The sequence below is a fragment of the Brachyistius frenatus genome, unplaced genomic scaffold (genome assembly GCF_029030835.1).
Source record: "Brachyistius frenatus isolate BFR_SWC_R1_liver_20210118 unplaced genomic scaffold, ASM2903083v1 Contig_33, whole genome shotgun sequence".
Lineage (NCBI taxonomy): Eukaryota > Metazoa > Chordata > Actinopteri > Embiotocidae > Brachyistius > Brachyistius frenatus.
The window spans coordinates 1,420,815-1,440,848 of NW_027210632.1; the positions used below are offsets into that span (position 1 = coordinate 1,420,815).

General features: G+C 45.3%; 1 protein-coding gene across 7 annotated transcripts in view; it reads right to left on the reverse strand.

Annotated features, from left to right (window-relative positions):
- Window positions 1–19,258, reverse strand: part of celsr1a (cadherin EGF LAG seven-pass G-type receptor 1a) — an 85,619-nt gene extending 66,361 nt beyond the window's left edge. For all 7 annotated transcript variants that reach the window (XM_069700294.1, XM_069700293.1, XM_069700290.1 and 4 more), the window contains exon 1: window positions 15,548–19,258. In XM_069700294.1, coding sequence (XP_069556395.1) covers window positions 15,548–19,082 — 3,535 coding nt within the window. In that variant the 5' untranslated portion in view covers window positions 19,083–19,258. The remainder of the gene's footprint in view (window positions 1–15,547) is intronic.
- Between the last annotated feature and the right edge of the window lie 776 nt (window positions 19,259–20,034).

Genomic DNA, 20,034 nt, shown 5'->3' on the forward strand with positions numbered 1-20,034 from the left:
ACGACACGCTTTGATGTTTTCAAACAGGAGTGAGGAATGAGTTTTAGGCAGCATGTGGTCACCGTAATAAGACTGAGGACCACAAGCTCTTCTGGTTCTGTCTGTCTGTGTGTGTGTGTGTGTGTGTGTGTGTGTGTGTGTGTGTGTGTGTGTGTGTGTGTGTGTGTGTGTGTGTGTGTGTGTGTGTGTGTGTGTGTGTGTGTGTGTGTGTGTGTGTGTGTGTGTGTGTGTATAAAGCGCTGACAAGAAGAAGAGGATGGGTATGTTCTAATGTTCTAGGAGTCTCATTTGTTTCTTTAGGGCAAATTACACTATTTTACATCCACAGTGTTTGTGTATGAGTGTGTACTTTAAGATCTTTAATCAAAAGCTCAACACACACACACACACTTACAGGGCGTTCTCAGTCGAATTGTGTATGCGTCTTGTTTTCATGTACAGGTGAAGTCATTCCTGTGGTACAGACGGGAATGCTGCGACTATTAAGCAGCCTGTGAAAGACATCCAAAATATCACTCTGAAGAAGACACAAACAAATAACCATATATGTGTACCACTTGTAGGACACATGATCCTTCTCACCTTAAATTACTCTTTATGTCTCCCTCTTCATCCTGTGTCTTTCTGTCCCCATCCCACCTCTCATAGCCCACCCCGGAGCCTGTGTGTGTGTGTGTGTGTGTGTGTGTGTGTGTGTGTACAAATGTGTGTTCCCCATTGTTCCTACATCTGTGCCAGTTAACCAGCCATGGTTTAATCCAGGTGGGAAGTCTTTACATTTCCAGAGAAAGAGTGTTTTTGTTTTAAAACAAAAATGTGTTAGTATGGACGAAGGATGACTGAGAAGGCATTTTTTTGATACAGGATGGTATTGAAGCAAATTTTTCGATGTCATAAAAGTGTTTAAGTTTGGTGCCTCCTGCCGATCTGCCACAGTGACAGATCAACCCAGCAACCAATGAACAGTGGGCCATTGCCATCCACAGAGCCGTAAAACTAATATGTCTACAAATCTAGATTATCAGTACGCCTTCATTAACTGTCTGCATGCTTAACATCTGTTTGGGAAGAGGGAAACCACAATTTGTGAGCTTCACGGGTGAACAAAAGAAGGACTTTAAAACAAGAGACTGTAGTATAAAGATTAGCTTAAGCGAGGGATGTGATCTCTGTGGGGAAGCCACAGAGTGAAGAAATGTATGTATTGTAGGCTTCAAAGGATGTGTAGAATAGCCATGGAGTAAAAAAAAAACAACAACCCCGCAGGATATTGATGGATAAATAGTGTAAAAAGACAAAGCGATCGCGTGGAGTACAGGGCAGCTCTGCTTACGTAAATCCAGAGGTATGCCCGTGTTTGATACCGCTGTCATCGCATTAGTAATGATAGGCCATTTCCACTTTATCAGCCCCGCAGCCTTCTGGATCCCACTGACTGAGTGACTGCACAGAGCAGGTATGGATGTTAATACAAGGCTGAGTTATGTGTATATGTGAACGTGTGTGGCAAATGGTGATCATCCCCAGCTGTAAACCAACTTCACCCCGGAGCAAAACCACAACAGCTAACCACAGCTCTCTCTTAGTTTATGGATACTGCCTTACAAGACCGACAGGCCTCGACTCATATCAGTGTGTCCTCAGCACATACTGTGTAGTACATCATTTGCCGGGGAGAGCCAAATCGTAAACACACAGATGGTCTTTGTGCTTATTTGTGCATACAAGGTGTGTGGAAGGTGTGCAAAGGCAAATATGGCATGGGAAGAAGTATTAAGTTTGAACATGCCCTTCCTGACCTTGAAACACACCTTGCAGGGTAAATAAAAGCACAAAGAGTGGCCAAACCACAAGAAACACACTCAGTTTGTTTTCTGCAGAGATGAACAATCAGAAAATGCTTGGCATGATGATTTGGAGAATTGGACAAATTGTTCCTGATAGACTTCCAGAGAGAAGAGAATGGAAAATTATATTGGGGTGGTTTTTAGTACTTTAAACCACAAAATGATCAACTTATGAATATGAAGACCGCAAATAAAACACCAGAAAAGTGTAAAACTTTGGACCTTTAACTATCAGAAGCTGTGGATTGGTACTTTCTGCTGTGTGTTTGTGTGTGTGTGTGTGTGTGTGTGTGTGTGTGTGTGTGTGTGTGTGTGTGTGTGTGTGTGTGTGTGTGTGTGTGTGTGTGTGTGTGTGTGTGTGTGTGTGTGTGTGTGTGTGTGTGTGTGTGTGTGTGTGTGTGTGTGTGTGTGTGTGTGTGTGTGTGTGTGTGTGTGTGTGTGTGTGTGTGGGCTTAGTGATGAATGCGTTCGAGGGCAGCAGTGAGAAGCAGTATGCCAGGCACTGAGAGACAGCTGTCAGCCCTTGACCCTCAGTAAGGAAACCGTAGGCACTGGACTCTGGAGCTGAACCAACTCATTCCTCACATCACACAAGTGGTTGAACTTGTCGTGGCTTCTGTTTGGGCCCCTGCATATCACAGCTTGGCAGCAGTCCGTAACACATATGCGGTATCAGATGCAGAGGAAAACAAATCCTCAACACGGAGAGCCGGAGTCATTAGGGGACAGAGTCAAGTAAAGATTAATTTAGATCACAACAAGACTGAGAAACAAGCTCAGAGAGGTGGAAAAATGTGGGATAATCCCAGCAATTACTGCATGTATTTCATTTTTAGATGCCCGTTGGTTCTTATTAATCAAAGCTGAATGAACAAAGAACTATGTGAAGGAACATGTGAGGAACTTTGTGCTTTTGTGACAAAATAATATGCCTCAAAGTCCTCAACCTAACACCAATCCCTGTACTAAAAGGCTTCCATTGAAAGTCTCCATTCAAATGCTTTATCCTGTGATTCCATTATAACTTGTGTGAGTTTTAACACGTTGAGACAATCACTTCAGGCCTACGACACAATGCTCCCAGGGTCAGGACTGGCCTGTAGAAAGGTAATCAGCATGTAAAGAAACGCACACGCATCCACACTTTTGACATGTTAAACCAAAGCAAGGGCATTGTATCCCATCATAAATGGACGAAAAGGTAAATGACTGGGTACAGGAAGATAAAATGCAAATAAAGGTCAGATTTTGATCTTTTGTTTGGGCTGAAGCCCTGCACGAGTGCAAAACATCTCAGACTGAGACGTTCAAGTCTCCGCCTGGCTTGGCTTCACCACGTTTTTGCTGCGCTGCTTAGTTTGAAGAAAACATCGTCAAACTGGAATTTCCTAGACTGAGACACCAGCCTGTAAATCATTATTCTGACGTGTAAATGATTGTTTTAGTCTAACCATTAACTGTTTTTCTGAGGAACAACAAAGTTTCTGACTGTCGAGTGGCTTGCATTGAAATCTTCACAGCAAAACAATCAAGCAGAGGCATTGCAAAAGGTTGTGGTAGCAGAGGCGTTTGCCTGGGGAAGTACGAGCCTTGAAAGCAGCTCTGACTGAATCAATCACACAAACAGAAGCCCATGTGTGAGTGAGGAAAATTCATCACTTTTAAAGACAGATGAAGCCAACAATGTTACTTATTTCTCATCTGAAAGGGGCTCGAGTCGTTTTCCAGGTTTCACAAGATACTCTGACATTATCTGAGACACACAGAAGGGAAGATGGAGTGACAGTCTGGATGACCCCGCAGTAAGTTGAGGTGTACTCAGATAAGACCGCGGTTTAGAGCCACTGTGCCCCCCAGCTGCTACAGTTTGGGCCCTTTACTTTGTTTTGCGGGTCAAAGGTCGAATGACTATAACCAGAGGTCAAGAACTTTGGACGTCAACGCTCTCATGGGGTAATTCTTCGACCTGAGAGAAAGCAGACACGAAGCAGATGCTAACTACCCGCGTTCCTGATTGACTTATTGTCTTTCTGTCTAAACCATGACAGATACAATTAACAAATAACAATGAACCTGCTCAATCGGAGCTCAAACTGACATCTCTCTACTCAAACTGCTTGAGTTTGGCTGCCTCGTTGTAACAGCGAGATAATCAAAAACTCTGTAATGAGTCCATTAAGAAATGATGGCTACATTACGTACTTTGAAAGCAATATATTAGAAGATCCTGAGCAGCGGAGGGGGGATGCTCAGCGTCCTATCGATGTACTGTCATGAGTGTCGATGAGAGCAACCATTAGCCTCTAAGACCCCTCTGGGAGGAAGAGAAGTTGGCAAAAGTCTAACGCTTACGCACTAGTAGAAGTCTACATGTCTCAATTTGTTGCAGGCTATCACACTTTGGACTGAAGGATCAGAAGGGAAAAGAAGAAGGTGAAGTCAAGTGGCACTGAGTGAAGTCACAGAAGTTTACTTCAGCATTTTCTTTCCTTTTTAAGACACCAGGAATGAGAGAGAGAGAGAGAGAGAGAGAGAGAGAGAGAGAGAGAGAGAGAGAGAGAGAGAGAGAGAGAGAGAGAGGGGAAAAACAGCTCTTCACTGTAACCCAAGATGTAATTTGATAAAGGGCTGGCTGCAGGTAGACGGCAGCACGTATGTAATTTTCAAACATCACATGGGACGAGAGAGATAGAGAGAGGCATTGTGGTTTCTGGTTTAGCTCCATGACAGAGGTGTCAGGAATGCTGCTAAACATTTAATACACATTACTGATAAGGAAGGCAAGGCAACACTTCCATTTTTGTTTAACTGCAGGAGCGGCATTTGACAGGTTCCTAATTAAAATGTCCAAAGATGAGAAACTGGCAGGGTCATTAGGAATTATGTGGGGGAAAAAAACTATTTCTTTTTATAGACGCCATGAAAAATGTATTTTTGTGACAATGGCAAGAAATCAAGCTGCTTTGTTTAATTGAAAGTGTTACTTGTAGTTCTTATTGTGGTATTGAATAATGGAGATTAAATGTTAAAACAGATATTATCTGTAACACTGTTTTACTAGTTTCAACATTATCAGTAAAGCTTGGATTCATTGTGCACAAATAAATGCAAATAAAAATGTGATGTTGATGTGACAACCCACTCAAAGAAAATGCTTTTTTTTATTATTATTATTGAACATGATGTAGAGTGTCAAAACTGTTGATGGAGGATAAACACGTTTTTACTTTGATACACATGTAACTGAAGACATTTTGGGAGGGTGAGGCACTTTTGTGCGCCGTATAAAAGGTGGAAGGGATCTTTGTGTGAAATCTGGCCTTTACACTTCAGGGGAAGAAGTCGGCAAAGTCCACTGCCGTTGTGAGACCTGGATGAGATGGGACATTAAAGGCAGATCACTGTACCTGTGTGTGCATGTGCGAGCGCAAATGCATGTTTCTGTGGAGTTTATAGATGTGTTATTGAGTATGTGCTTGAGTCATCCTATCCAAAATGTAACAGGAGGATGTCTCAGTTCAAAGGAGCATTTTGACATCTTTTCAAAAGGCAACGCAAACCCAATACACCTCGGAGCGCCCTCCGTCTACATCTATGTATCCGTGTCTCGGGCTCTCTGCTAAAAGACAAGGCCCGGAGGGCCGAAGAACACATACAAAGCTTCAATCCGCACATCTAAGTCTACTTCCTTTGAAATGCTTACAGAGGCTTAAGCCGCTCCGCCTGTAGGAGCCAAGTGTGACCCGGGGTGTGGTGTACATTTTACCAACAGTGTGACATTCCTCTATTCTAAACGTTAAGGTGTAAGGTAGGCCGATCGGTTCATTTGCATGCACAAATAAACATCCGTTTTATTTGGATACGTGTCAGTTCATATGTCAAGTTTCTTCAGTGTGAAAGCGTCTGTGTGTGTGTGTGTGTGTGTGATCCCGTATTTTCTCCTTAAACGTGACTCAGAGCCGAACAGAGGCAGTCAAAGAGGTTGTAAGGAGACACCAACGATGACAGCATTGGGGCAAGGCGGCAGCTTTTGCTCTGACTCGGGGGTTCGAATCCAGCTCATGACAGTAAACACACAGGCCACTGAAGTGCCTTTGAGCAAGAGGGTGTTGTTAAACACTGAAGGTTCACTCATTGACTTCACAGGAGGTACGGAGCACCGCGTTAGCCATGCAAACCTTGTGACAATGTAGCTATTTAATAGCCTATCGATGTTTTTGGAAGAATATTATTCAGTTTAGCAAACACCTTTTAAACATCATACCAAAAGAATAAAGCCGTGTCTAGACAGCAAGCGAACTGTGAGCAGCACGTTAGCAGAGCAGCAGCTGTGAGTGCACCATCAGTGTTGCTCGCCATGTTCAAGTTAAGCAGCTCATATGAACGACACTCTCTTTTGTTATTTACCAACCGGGACCATAACATTTTCTGAAAGCTCAGAGTTAAGAGTTCTGGAAATCATGACCTCATAATGAAAGGTCAAGGGAACACCAGAGTCTTTGTCAAGACTCGGACATTCACACCAATCTATCTAATGGTTGAAGAGCAACACAGCGAGACTGCTAAAAATCCCTGGTATATAGATTGCTACCATGCAGCCACTACAGATTTACAAAAAGAAGTACAAAAATAAACTGTAGATACATCTAAACCACCAGCAACTTAAGCATAATCGCCATTTAATCAAAATATACTGTAACATTTTGGGAAAATCAAGTGCTGTCTGACAGTGAGACAATAAAAGGGACAACAATTTGAGAACTTGGCGTGCATGAACAAGTTCTCACACACAACCTTACCTGTCAAGATTACATCTGTCACCAGCTCCTTCTCTGGCTGAAGGGTAAATGACTAAAACTGACACCTCTACAATCACAATCTGGCATGAAGTCCTTCTGTGGAGGCCAACATCAACACTCATAGAGGATCAGTGTTAAAGCCCCAATCAAGGTTTTCTACGGGAAGACAATTAAAGGAAGGTGTCAGTTTTCAGGAGAGCTGTTGAGAGAAAGGTTGTTCTCCAACTCGAAAACAAAAAATCTTTTCTATTTAAACCTGCTGATTAATACACAAAACAGCTCATAATATCTTTGTATTACTCATTTTCATGGCGAATCAAAAGCTTTGTTGGGTCCGTTTTAGGGTGTCTTTGTGGATAGGATTTCTGTTTTTGTTTAGCTGTGGATTAAGCAACAGCACTTTTAACGTTGAACAGATATCGGTCCATTTGTGCCAGTGAACTCAATCCAGTTAAGCCACATGACATTTTATCCTAATACCTGTATTGTCAGAGCCAATGCCAAGTTTTAATAGCGGAGACGACTGCACATAGGAATTACACGGAGAGAAAGGGATGTTTGCTAGCAATTGCTGACATATGAAGTGACATCGTGTGGAATGAAATCATGGTGAAGGGCAGGATCAGAACAGAGATGGCGGACCTTAATCCTTTTCTAAAAAAAGGCAGTGCAAGAACCTTTTCGCAGCCAGCACGCTGTTTTGAATCAGTTCGTCACACATCTACAGCAAAGGAACACTCTGGACAACCGGTTCCACAGTGGCACCAACATTTGACTGGTCCAGAACCATAAAGCGCTGACGTCAGGATTATTGCAACGAACAAGATCAACCTCAGCATGGATGCAAAATCTATAAGGGTATATCGATAAAGATTGTCTGTACGTCAAAGGCATCTTACAATTTTTGTTTCATCTTTTGTAACACCTATGTTTGATCTGCTCTGTAGGAACAGCTAATGATATCCGTCAGCTGTGGTTTCAAGATGCAGCAAGATGACTGCGTCGAGTTAAATGGCTTTTGCACCTCGGGCTGGTTGTCCATCATTGTAGGGGGACCCCCCCCCCCCCCCATAAATATTTGGCATCCTCTGGACTTCAGTCTAAACTTAGGAACAGTCTGGACACATAATGGGTAAAGTCTGGAATAAAAAAAGACCAGTGACGGAGCTATGAATCAAAAATAACCAGTAAGACCTTATAAACCGAGGCTAAATATGTTTGAAATTGATCTTCACATGTGATCTGATGTTTTGTAATTGGTGTTGAAGTGCAACAGCTGAACAAAGTCGATTGCTTTAACGATTCTTTCCAGTAGTATATGGTGCATCAGCAAAAAAATCTGACCTCATGGTATGCAGCCTACACATGACTGATATATGACGCCTAAATTTGTCAGGGTTGCTGTGACAACAAGTAAATGTCATGTCATTCCCATGAGACTGTTGCCGACTTGGAGCCGGCGTTAGCATGGAAGAGAAGAAGACACGGGAATGGCGGCAAAGCCAGAAGCAGAGAGAGAGAGAGAGAGAGAGAGAGAAAAAAATTGTGTGCAAAAAGGCAACGTCTTTTATTGTTGCATCTCTAGAATTCACTGAAGTATCCCAAAATATATCCCACAAAAATTATCTATGAGCCACAATTAGTAACTATGCATAAAGGGAGGCTTCGGCTGTCACCCTATCTTCTCCTCTTTCTCTGCCTCCTTCTTCTTCACTGTCACATTTGTCATTCACTCTGGCACCATCCTGTATATATACACCCTCAGCCCCCACCCCACCACCACCACTTAACATTCCAGCAGCTGGTCATCGCACATCATGACGCATGTAATGTCACCCTCGTGAGCTGTTGGCGAGCCGCGAAGCTTCCCTCTGCCTCCCCGGTGAGAGAGACAAAGACGAGTATTGTGTCGCCTGAGTGCGAGGGACGGAGAGAGAGGTGTGTCCGGTTACAATCAAAGACGACCCCTTCACCACCCAAAACCTGTTGGTGTTTGAGTGGGGAAATTGCCGTCCTGCAGCATGTAAATAAGAGATACCGCCGCCTGTGTGTGTGTGTGTGTGTGTGCGTGTGTGTGTGTGTGTGTGTGTGTGTGTGTGGGTGTGTGCGTGTGTGTGTGTGTGTGTGTGTGTGTGTGTGTGTGTGTGTTGTTTTTTTTGAGTGTATAATTGCGGGTTTAAAAACCTGCAATTAAAAACTCCAACTTACAAAAATTTGCTAAAATTCAAGTCGGCTAGGATCACACATCACAAGGAGAAACAAAGCCCCCGCACCTCCCACGCATTCCTCCACTTTTAACCTCTTTTGCCCAGTTTCGCCCGAGCCTCAGGCAATAAGTGTTTGCAAACAAACAAGTCCTCTTTGAAATCCCTGCAGCAAACAACACTTGCATGACGGGGAAGACACCTAATTTTCTAGCTCACTCTCAAGCCCGCGATGAAGAGCAGCGCGCTGCTTGAAAGAGACTTCCTGCTGGAAACAAAACACTGATTTTGAGAATGTGGATTAAGAGTGCAAGAGGAAAGATGGCTCAAGTAAAAAACAAACTAAAAAAAACAAAACAGGTGGAGAGATTCGGCAAATAGAGACTTCCAAACAAAGAAGAGATAAAACACCTCTGCAGCATGTATAAAAGCTACCATTCTTTCCTGAGTATGACAGAATGAAATCAAAGAAGTCATTTTTAGTCATATTTCACACTAATTAAAGGCAACGTTTTCCCTTGGGAGAGTTGGGAGCAGCCAGCTGACTTATCCCACAGTCGGTGTGTGGCCATGTTGCTTCTCGCAGCCAACTACGGCATCGGCCGACAGCCTCAGATCCTTAAGCGTCACTCCTCTCTCTTGCCCGTAATTGAGCATTCGGACATCAGTGGAGTCGAACAGTGACCAGTCCTGATCCCCCGGTATTTTACACTTCAAACTGGACTACAGCCTGCAGGCACACATACCCACGTAGCAAAACACACACACACACACACACACACACACACACACACACACACACACACACACACACACACACACACACACACACACACACACACACACACACACACACTTAGACCTAACAAGCACACATGAAAGCCCACAGTGGATATACAAGATTAAGCATGAATGTGATTCCTTTCTCACTCATTGAGCACACAAACAGAGGGACAAGGAGGTACGAACACTGTTATTACACCTGCTCTGTCTTTTTTGCTACCCTGCCTCAGGACAAGAGAGCATCGCGATGCAATTAAGTTTTCAGTGCCGAAATAGTAAGGGTGCTAAAAACATGTTGCAGCAAATGGATGGTTTGCGAAACTGTGTTCTGCAGAATATTCTTATTTACTTTCTTGCAAATATAAACTTCCAAGTCGATCCTCTCACACAACTCTGAGCAATGAGTGCGTTTCCCAAAATATCCAAGTATTTGTTCAAAATAATTTTACACTTTTGAACCTCGATGTTTAAATGCAAAATGCTTTTTTTTTGGACATAAATCAGGGCAGGATAATGCTTTTATTAGGTTTTGACTTTAGACACAATTGGGGTACGATATAAATGAGAAGTAGAGAAGAAGTCCCTGACTATACCCTGGCGGACGCATACATGGACAGACGTGGACTCTTTTTTTTAATAGTTCTTTTTTTTTACAAAGATCCCTCTTTTATACTTTTATACTTCTACTTTCTGGTGTCAGTTTGAAGGACACGTTTCACACATGTGCAGTGGATCTACAGGAAGTTGTCCACACAGAGCCCTACATGTAGATCCATGCACACATGATGGAATTTAGGTAAAGCAAGACACTTAACAGACCCTCACCTACTCACAGATGGGGAAAGTGTAACACCCGCATAAGAGTCTACATCCATGCTTGACTCAGTAGAATTCATCCTGCAGGGACAACAGATGGCTGTACAAATATCATGTTAATCCATCATACGGTTGAAATATTTCGGTCTGGACCGACTGACAAACAGAACACACCACCAACATCAACAGAGTCATGTCACTTAACTAAACATACACGAGTCAGTTAGGAGAGCGTCCAGCCAGGTAGACTCACTACCCAAAAAAACCAAAACAAAGCACAGCCTGGCAAGAGAGGCAGACAGGCAAGACAGATAGAGGACAGTAATCTAATAAGTCTCTATGACTGACTGACTGATATCGCCTCGACGCCCACGTGGCAGGAGAGCGACAGACACTCTGCAGGCAGGTGGTCAAGCAGTGGGAAGATTTCTTTAGGGAAAAAAACAAGTAGAGGAAGAGTTGACTGAAAGTCATGAGGGAGGACAATGAAGCTGAGAGAGAAGCACGGTGAAGGAGGGGAGGAGGAGGAGACTGAGGGGAATGTTTAAATCCAGGAGAAAGTGTGTGATATCTAGGAATGAATGGGATCTCCCGATATCAGTTACTGAGCATGCCAAGCCTGACACACACACACACACACACACACACACACACACACACACACACACACACACACACACACACACACACACACACACACACACACACACACAGTGAAAGAAAACGTATAAGGTGCCGACAGAGTGAAAGCACACAGGCACCATAAACGTAGACTTGTGATTAAACTTACAGCACTTTTTTCTGTTGTTGATATTGACTTAACATTCCTTGGTAATCACGTCATGTATAACAACAGTCCTGAAGCAGACATCTCTGCAAAATGGGAAACTTTCAGAAAAAAAACAACAAGCTGAACGAATACACTGTTAGTTGGTAAAAAGAAGCTTTGATGGAGGTTTTTAGGTCCCACTGGTGTACCCAGAAACAAAATCTCCCTCTCATTTCTCTTTTCCCTCAACTCGCCCATCTGTCTGTCCCAACCATCACCCTGAGGTCATGTGCGTGTGTGTAAAAAAAAAAAACATGTCCTGCTTTGATCTCACAGGTGAAAGGTCATGCGTCCTCACTATCTGTGCATCACTGTCGCACCTGTGAACCCGGAAAAGACGGGAAACCAGGAGGAGAGGGCTGCCAGGAAACTGCCGTTTGCCCCTTGACTCACACAGGGAGTCATTTGTCTTGCCCAATATGCATCCTCGGTTACATGTGCGACGCAATATTTCAGGGCCAAATTATCTTTTGAAACCAAAAGAACGCCAAGAACAAGGGATGAAGGGGAAAAAAGGGAGTGGAGTGATTAATGGATCAGATGATCTTGTGGCTCACAGAATGAAGGAAAGCCACAAACGTCATACAGAGCAACACATCGGAACCGATACACTACACTACCCTGTGTTGCAAAACCGTAACTGTGCCTCATAATAAAAGGGACAATTACACTTACCTGTCCTTATAAATGATAAAACTGTGGTTGTCACAGGAATGCTTTGAAGTGGCATGTCTTTGGAAGTTCAGTGAACACATCAGCCGATTGTGTTTTTCCTTGGACTGGATTTAAAAATAAACCCAGAGCTGAAGTTCTTGTGTCGTGGTAGAAATCTAATTATGCATATTGAGAGGGGGGGGGATGAGAAAGAAAGCAGGGAACGTTTTCGAAGGAGCGTGCGGACGAGAGCAGAAATGTTAAAAAAAAAAAAGCTGAGCTATGCAACTCCTCTGGATTAAGAGCCAAAGTCAAGGCAGGGAAGCTTAAAAGCCCCATGGGGCAGAAAAGAGGGGAAGCAGAGGGAGGTAGGAGGGGGTGGGGAGTGGGGTGGGGTGCATGAATGCGTGTAGCATCATGCCACCTCTGCTCACCAAAGGTAAGGAAAGAGATATCAGAGCTGGGGTGGAAAAAGACGATTTAGCATCAATCATTCCTAATCGTTTAAGCAGCGATCTGCTACGCTGCATCACTGAATGATATAACACAACTCCACCTATAGCCTGTTGGTGCATGCTTTAACATTAGCCGATATAAACCCCGCCCATCAGGTAGATGCTTCCTGGAAAATAAAAACTCTGGTTCACGTTAGGCGATGCCGTTTACGTGTCAGGAAACAGAACAATGTGGTGGCTGAGTGAGGTAGCAGTGATGACACGAGTTAACACTAGTGCCCTGAAAGAGGCACAAAAACATCAGTCTGTTTATGCAGCAGCTACAGTCACAAATTGGTGACTTTGGGATCAAATGTTTTTTCAACACCGGTTAGACTCACTTTAGTTTGTAAAAAATCACAACCTCCTTACAGACTGTGTCAGATAAGAGTTCCTACAATGAGAACACATAGCCCTCAGATATTGAACCACAGAGATTCCTTCTATACACACGCACACGCGCGCACACACACACACACACGAGCACACACACACACACACACACACACACACACACACACACACAAGTGCTAAAAGAGAGAATGAGGACAGATGGAACGGTGTTGTGGCTAGCAAAGTGTGTTAAGCAAGTGCATCTCAGTAGCGTTATCAGGGCGTTCTTGTGTGTCAGCAGAGGGCTCGAGAAACATTCTCAGGCCTTCTGTTCGCCAGAATAAAAGCATCTGTGCATTTCTTGCACAGGTTTTGAGGACAGCCGTGATTAGGAGGACAAAAAGAGGACAACTGTGACAGCCGGCAACCTCCTCATCTCTATTTCACTGTGGGTCATCTCCGAACAAGACAAATCAATGCACACTTTAATTCATCAATCAGCGGGGTTTTAGTTCTATTGATCCGGCATCTTAACCGGGGTCAATGGGGAAGACGGAGCAAATGCATGAAAGGAGACCTAATGAGCTGATAAACATGATGTGAGCCTTCCTCTAAAACCAAACCCAGTCAAAACCTACCCAAACTGAGCATAAAACAGAGACCTGGCCTGACCTGGTCCTGAGCGCAGACACAAAGGACACAAACCTTCATATCTTTACAGTAATCTAGACCTGGTCTGACCTAAGTTTCAGGTTGGACTTTTGATCGTCAGAATTAAGTGGACGGCTGAATTTTTCTGCATCGGACAGTGGCAGAAAAGGTCAAAACAGCAACCACACAATAAGACCAAAAAAAAACCAAAGAGAACGAGAGAGACCAGAGGAGCCACGGGGAACTGAATTCAAGAAAGACACAATCGGTGTCTTGTCTCTTAGTGCTTGTTATGGTACTCACAGCCCACCAATCCCCTCAGGCTTTCCTCTCCCTAGAGCCCAGGGTCAAAAGGTCAAGACCTCATCAGTAATGGTTACATAACACTTGACATTAGGGTGAGCCCAAAAAAAAAAAAAAAGTAAGGTTGGAGCTATTCTTGCGCGCGAGTGTGCGCATCTGTTTAAATGTGCACAAACACGTGCTTGCCTATATTTATGTGGACCAGACTACAAACTAATGAAGAGGTCCGGCCCCCCGCTGGGACCATCACGGGGTCACTGTTGTCAAGGATACAGCCAGACTTGTCAGCTGTTTTTGAAAAGCATGAATGCAGGGGCAGCTGAATGAGGGCTATAAGGCCTGTAACCCGGTGAGTCTGTGGCTCCTCAGATGCTCTGCAGGTCGACTGCGGCAGCCATAAAGCACTTCGAAAAGCACAATCTGCCTTTTGTCCAAGACAAAGACAAGGGACAAGTCCTTCACCGAGAAGTACCGTTGGACAAAAATGAGGGCACATCTGGGGAAAGCCTTCCAATGCCTGATGAAGCATGGTGTCCCGACATAATGAGGGTTCACTCCCAGCTAATAAACCGCTGCACTGTCACGTCTGTATTTCTGTCACGAACAAAGAGACGGGAAAACAAAATCATCAAATAGCAAAGGTGACATAAGGGACAAACTGCCATCTCAATATTTCCAGCTATCGCAACGATTCATAGCCACCAGCTAGCTACAAGCAAGATACGACTGATGGACTGGAAATATAGGTTTCCCCTAGTGCACCCTGGGCCATGGCACTTCATTTGTATTCCTCCAGTATGTGTGATATGCTGGCATTCCTCAGCTTGGAGGGATGATAGGGTGACACAGAGAGAAAGTGATGGGCTGTTGGCTCACTTCAGGGCTTAATGTACTTTGGAAGATCAACCGACGGAGAGAGGAGGAGAGGAAGAAGAGACGGAGGAGGTTGAGCAACCAGCTGTCAATAGGTGACAGGCTAGTTATTTTGTCAGGGTATCAGATTAATCCTGCCTGATTAATGTCAAAGTGTTTCCTTGGAAAGTGCGCGTGTATGTGTGTGTGTGCTTGCTTGTACCGTAGCCAATATCCCGTCAGTTTAGGTGCGAATGTTCAAGTATTTGCATCGGTCTAATCTTTAACTTTAAAGAACAAAGTCTGCGTCTGCGGTGGAGAAAAAAAAAAAGCAACTTAAGGCAAATTATTTCTACATGACCGTTCACTACGAACACAAAAGCCCTCAGAAGTGGTGCTCCAGGAACCTCTCCAAACATCTTGTGGCAAGATGTTGATCAACCTCATGCACCTACATTCGGCCAAAAACATTCAGCCTCTGCACTTCAAAGAGAGCAAGCCTGTATCGACTTTGGAGAGCGAGGGAAGGAACTCATTAGGGCACATAGCCTTGCACTACATGCATGTGTGTTCCTACTTTTGACAAAAATGCACATAACTGAAACAACAAAGCGGCTCAGTTATGAGGGTGTCCTGTCTAATTGCACCTATTTTATTACCCAAACCAACCACTTGCAGACAAAATATTTCTCAGCCAAATGGGAGAAAAGCAGCGCAACCGGATCTTGCACAAAGCCTGCAGCAAACACTTAACTGATCATACAGTCAACAAACACTACAGTCAAAACCTGCCTGTTCCCATTCAACAGAAAGTTCTACACTGACTCTGCAGCTTGACGATACAGCACACGTGGTGACTCGCATTTTAAACCTTTGACACCTTTTTTTTATGACCTTGTTTGAAAGTACTGACACGTGAAACCGACATGAGAAGCGGGATTTTCTCACAGAAAAAGAGGTTGATGAAGAAATAATTACATACCCGAGACAGAGATGGTCATGGGTGCTTCCAGGGGCCTGTCGTTGTCCAGATCCTTGCTCAGTCTCAGATCCCCGGTGTCTTCATTCAACAGCAGCAGACTGAGCTCGTTTCCAGATTCAAACTTGTACCGCAGTTTATCCGACACGTCCGGGTCGTGAGCCGGTACCTTTCCAATTATTCCTGATGGGAAACTGTTGGACTTGTTGGTGACATAGTTATTAAAAATAATCTCAAAGTCCTGCAGCACCGGAATGTTATCATTCATGTCTTTCAGGCGGATGTGCACGGTGGCCCGGCTCACTAGTGGTGCAGATGTAGCCTGGACCACTATTACATACTCTGTTTTAGCCTCGTAATCCAGGTCTGTGAGTGCAGTGAGGTCACCGTTAAAAATGTCCAGCTGGAAAACTTCCGGATTATTCCCTTCTACGATCTGGTACATGATCTGAGCGTTGGTGCCCTCGTCGGGGTCCGTGGCCGTGATCTGAGCCACGACAGACCCCACCGGGCTGTTCTCCTGCACGCAAATGAAAAGCTCATCCTTCTCAAACACTGGAGCGTTGTCGTTTATGTCTTGGACTACAACGTGGACATTAACAGCTGCTTTGAGAGGCGGAACCCCCCGATCCACAGCAAAGGCCTTCAGTTTGTACACAGGAACGTTCTCCCGGTCCAGTTTGCGAGCGGTCCTGATGATACCGGAGTACGGCTCGATATAAAAATCCCCCTCTCCATCATCGCCACCTTGAAATGTATAGCTCACCCTGCCGTTGGAGCCAGAATCTTTGTCTGAAGCAGATATCTGAAGTACACTGGTGTAGACGGGTGCGTCTTCAAATACGGTCCCCTGGTACATATCTCTGATGAACTGGGGAGCATTATCATTAGCATCCAGGATGATTATCTCCACATAAGTGGTATCAGATTTCTGAGGGATGCCATTGTCTCTGGCAATGATGGCTAAGGTGTAGGAGGCCTGGTCTTCATAGTCAATCTCCATCCGTGTTGTGATGGCACCTGTATTCGGGTCTATTTTAAACTGAGGGACATTGTCCTCCATCACATAGGTGATGCGAGCATTTTCGCCCGTGTCCTCGTCTGTCGCACTGATCACCACCACAGTGGAGCCCACTGGTTTTTCCTCACTGAGCATCACCTGGTAGTTGGCACTTTGGAAGACGGGCCGGTGCGTGTTGGCGTCCGTCACGTTGATGAACACCTGAGCAGTGTCGTAGCGCGTTCCATCGCTGGCGGTGACGGTCAGGACGTACTGGCGCTCCTGTTTGTAGTCCAAGGGAAGAGCTAAGGTGATGAGGCCGCCGCCGCTCTGGCTAGTGATGGCAAAGCGGTTCCTGGTGTTGCCACTGGAGATCTGATACGTCACCACACTGTTGACGTCTCGGTCCACGGCCGTCATTGTCAGCACGCTGGTCCCCACGACGGCGTCTTCATTGATCTTCAGCGAGTAGGTCCTCTCTGTGAATGTGGGTATGTTGTCGTTCACATCGAGCACCGTGATGCTGACGCTGGCCGAGGAGGACATCACAGGTATCCCATGATCTCTCGCCTGCACGCCAAAGGTGTAGAAGTCAGTGGTCTCCCTGTCGAGCTCTTCACTCACTGTAATCCAGCCTGTGCTGTTGTTGATGGTGAACGGAAAACCCGGTGCGGTGTCAGTCAGTCGGTATTCCAGGCGGGCGTTTTCTCCAGAATCACCATCAATTGCTTGAATGTGGATCACAGAGTAACCGATGGCAACATTTTCTAACACGGTAGCCTGGAAAGGTGTGCTGACAAACATGGGGGCGTTGTCGTTGACGTCCACCACTTGCACCACCACCATCCCTGTGCCGTTGATCAGCGGAGGCCTGCCACCATCCTGAGCCTTAATCCGCAAATTATACTCCCGAATCATTTCATAGTCCAGAGGGTTGATGACGTCGATCACGCCAGTGGGGGAGTGAATGTAGAACTGTCCTTTAACGTTGCCACTGATGATGCTATAGTGAACTTTGGCATTGTTTCCCTCATCTTTGTCCGTCGCGTCCACCTGGATGACCTTGGTGTTGACTGCGACATTCTCTGGGACCTGCACAACATACCTCTTTTCACTGAACTGTGGGTAGTTGTCATTCTCATCTTCCACAGAGATGTTAACGGTGGCGGTGGCACTGCGGGGACCTGGGTCTTTGCCCTGATCATTGGCCTCAACTATCAGCTGGTACTGGGCCCGGGTCTCCCTGTCGGGCCGCTCCCTGATCCTCACCAGGCCGTTCCGGGGGTCGATTTCAAACACGGAGTTGACTCCTTCACCGTTCACTATTTTATAAATCATGTTGGCGTTGGAGGGAGCGTCGCCGTCAGTGGCCCGGATCGTCATCACTTCAAAGCCCACTTCTACATTCTCCCGGATGCTAACACGGTATTCATTTTGCTCAAACACGGGGCGGTGGTCATTAGTGTCACTCACTGTGACAGTGAGGTAAGAAGCGGAAGATCTTTTGGGGGTGCCATTGTCACTCACGGTCACTTTGAAAACGTGCGTGTCTTTGACTTCTCTGTCTAGAGCCTGGACGGTTGTTATGCTCCCCGTCTGCAAGTCGATGTCGAAAAAGTCATCAGACCTTCTGTCAAACAAAGCTTCCATGCTGTACTCCAGCCTCCCTGCCTCCCCATCATCCGGGTCAGTTGCTTTCAGGGTGATAACCCGCGTGCCCGCAGGCTCATTCTCGGGCACAGACACCTGATAGTTGGGGAGCTGAAACTGTGGAGCCGCGTTCACCTGTCGCTTCCCCCTGTGTATCAACTTGCCGGACTTTCTGTGGATGGTTTCTGATAAAGATCCATGTCGTTTAGGCGCTTTTTTAAACGTCACACTCAGCAGCACGGAAAGTCGGCTGCCTGGGGAGCTGTGCAATGCGCAGTGCAATTTCACTTCAGGCTGTCCCCTGTGCTCAAGACATAAGTCATTGGCCAGGAACAAATTCCCGTGCCGGAACACTGCAACCGAGTGTTTTCCAACACATTCCGTGTCCAAAAAGGAAATGTTTCGCGTGAAGGGAGGCAGAACTTGTGTTACATTCAAAAACAGTTCACCCGCAGGTAAGCAGGAAGTTGCCTCCAGTTTTGAAAGGTGTTTAATGTGAATGTCTGGCTTACCTGACGCTTTCTTTCTCTTGTACTTAATAAAACAGTCCTGGCCGTGGACAAACACATTAAAATGTGTCAGAATAACGTCTCCAGATTTCGAGGAACCTGTTCTGAAATAAACAGGCGCCGGGTTCCTTGGCGTGTGCGCACAGTGAACTTTGTGGGAGAGACGAATCACCCCGTCGTGCCTCTCAACTTGGAAAAAACTCTGAATGAATTTGGGGGATAAAGTCCTGTCAATTTTGTAAGTCCATCCGGGGCCGAGCGACAGGTTTGCTAAAAGGCTCCCGGGCTGTAAAGTCTCCGTGAGGTGCATCTCCAAACATCCCGCTAGCGGCGCGGTGAACAAGACACAAACCCAGACCCAACACATCGGTAACTCCATGCTTGTAAACCTGCCAAATCCCACTTAACTTCACCGAAACTACTTCGCAAAAGCATTAACTCTCCCTCTCCCAACACCGCGCTTTACTTTTATCCCTCATGGTGAAGTTTCAACGTGGAAAAAGACACTTGGTATCCATAGTATCGGCGTATCCACGGCGCGCAGCGGCTGCGTGAACCCACACTGCGTTTAAAATGAGTACAAAATGGCTCCGTGGCTCTCCTCAGTCTCCTCCGCCTCCTCCTCCTCCTCCTCCTCCTCCTCCTCTGAGGACTTATTAGCATAAACCTGCTGTGTTCCCCCTCTGGGACGCTTTCACGGAGGGGGTGGCGGGGGAGGGGGGTGTACACTTTTTTTTCTCATGGAGATTGGGGAAGTGGCACTGACCGGGTGACCAATGCGCGCAAGTGTATTGTTATGCCAAACGGGCGAGAGTTGGGGTAAAATTCCTAATGTGTGTTCGAGTGTCGCTCCCTCTTCACCTTTTCTGTGTTTAAGTAGTTGGGAGCAGTGAAGGTACTTACAAAAAAAAAAAAGAAAAAAAGACTTAATAGTCTTTGAACAAAGACTTTAGGAAAAAAAAAAAAAAGTTGTTAAATTTCAAACTTAAGTCCCACAACTTTGTTCATCTGCTAAAAAAGATGCGACACTTTAACATCATAATTCAAATAACTGTCGCCAATACACCATACAAATATTGCAGCCTATCAGTCATTACGTTTATTCGTTCGTGGCCTATATGATTGTGCGCGTCATGGTTAGACTTCTGAATGGTCTTCACAGCAATACTTGTACAACTTTTTAATCTCAGAAAATGAGCACAGGTTCTCCTGGTTTTTTTTTTAAAGTTTTTTTTTTTTTAATGTAAAATTAGATTGCATTTCATTGGGCATTCAATTGTTTTCTCTCCTCTTTAATATTCACTTGAAAGCACTGCTTAGTCCCCCCCCCA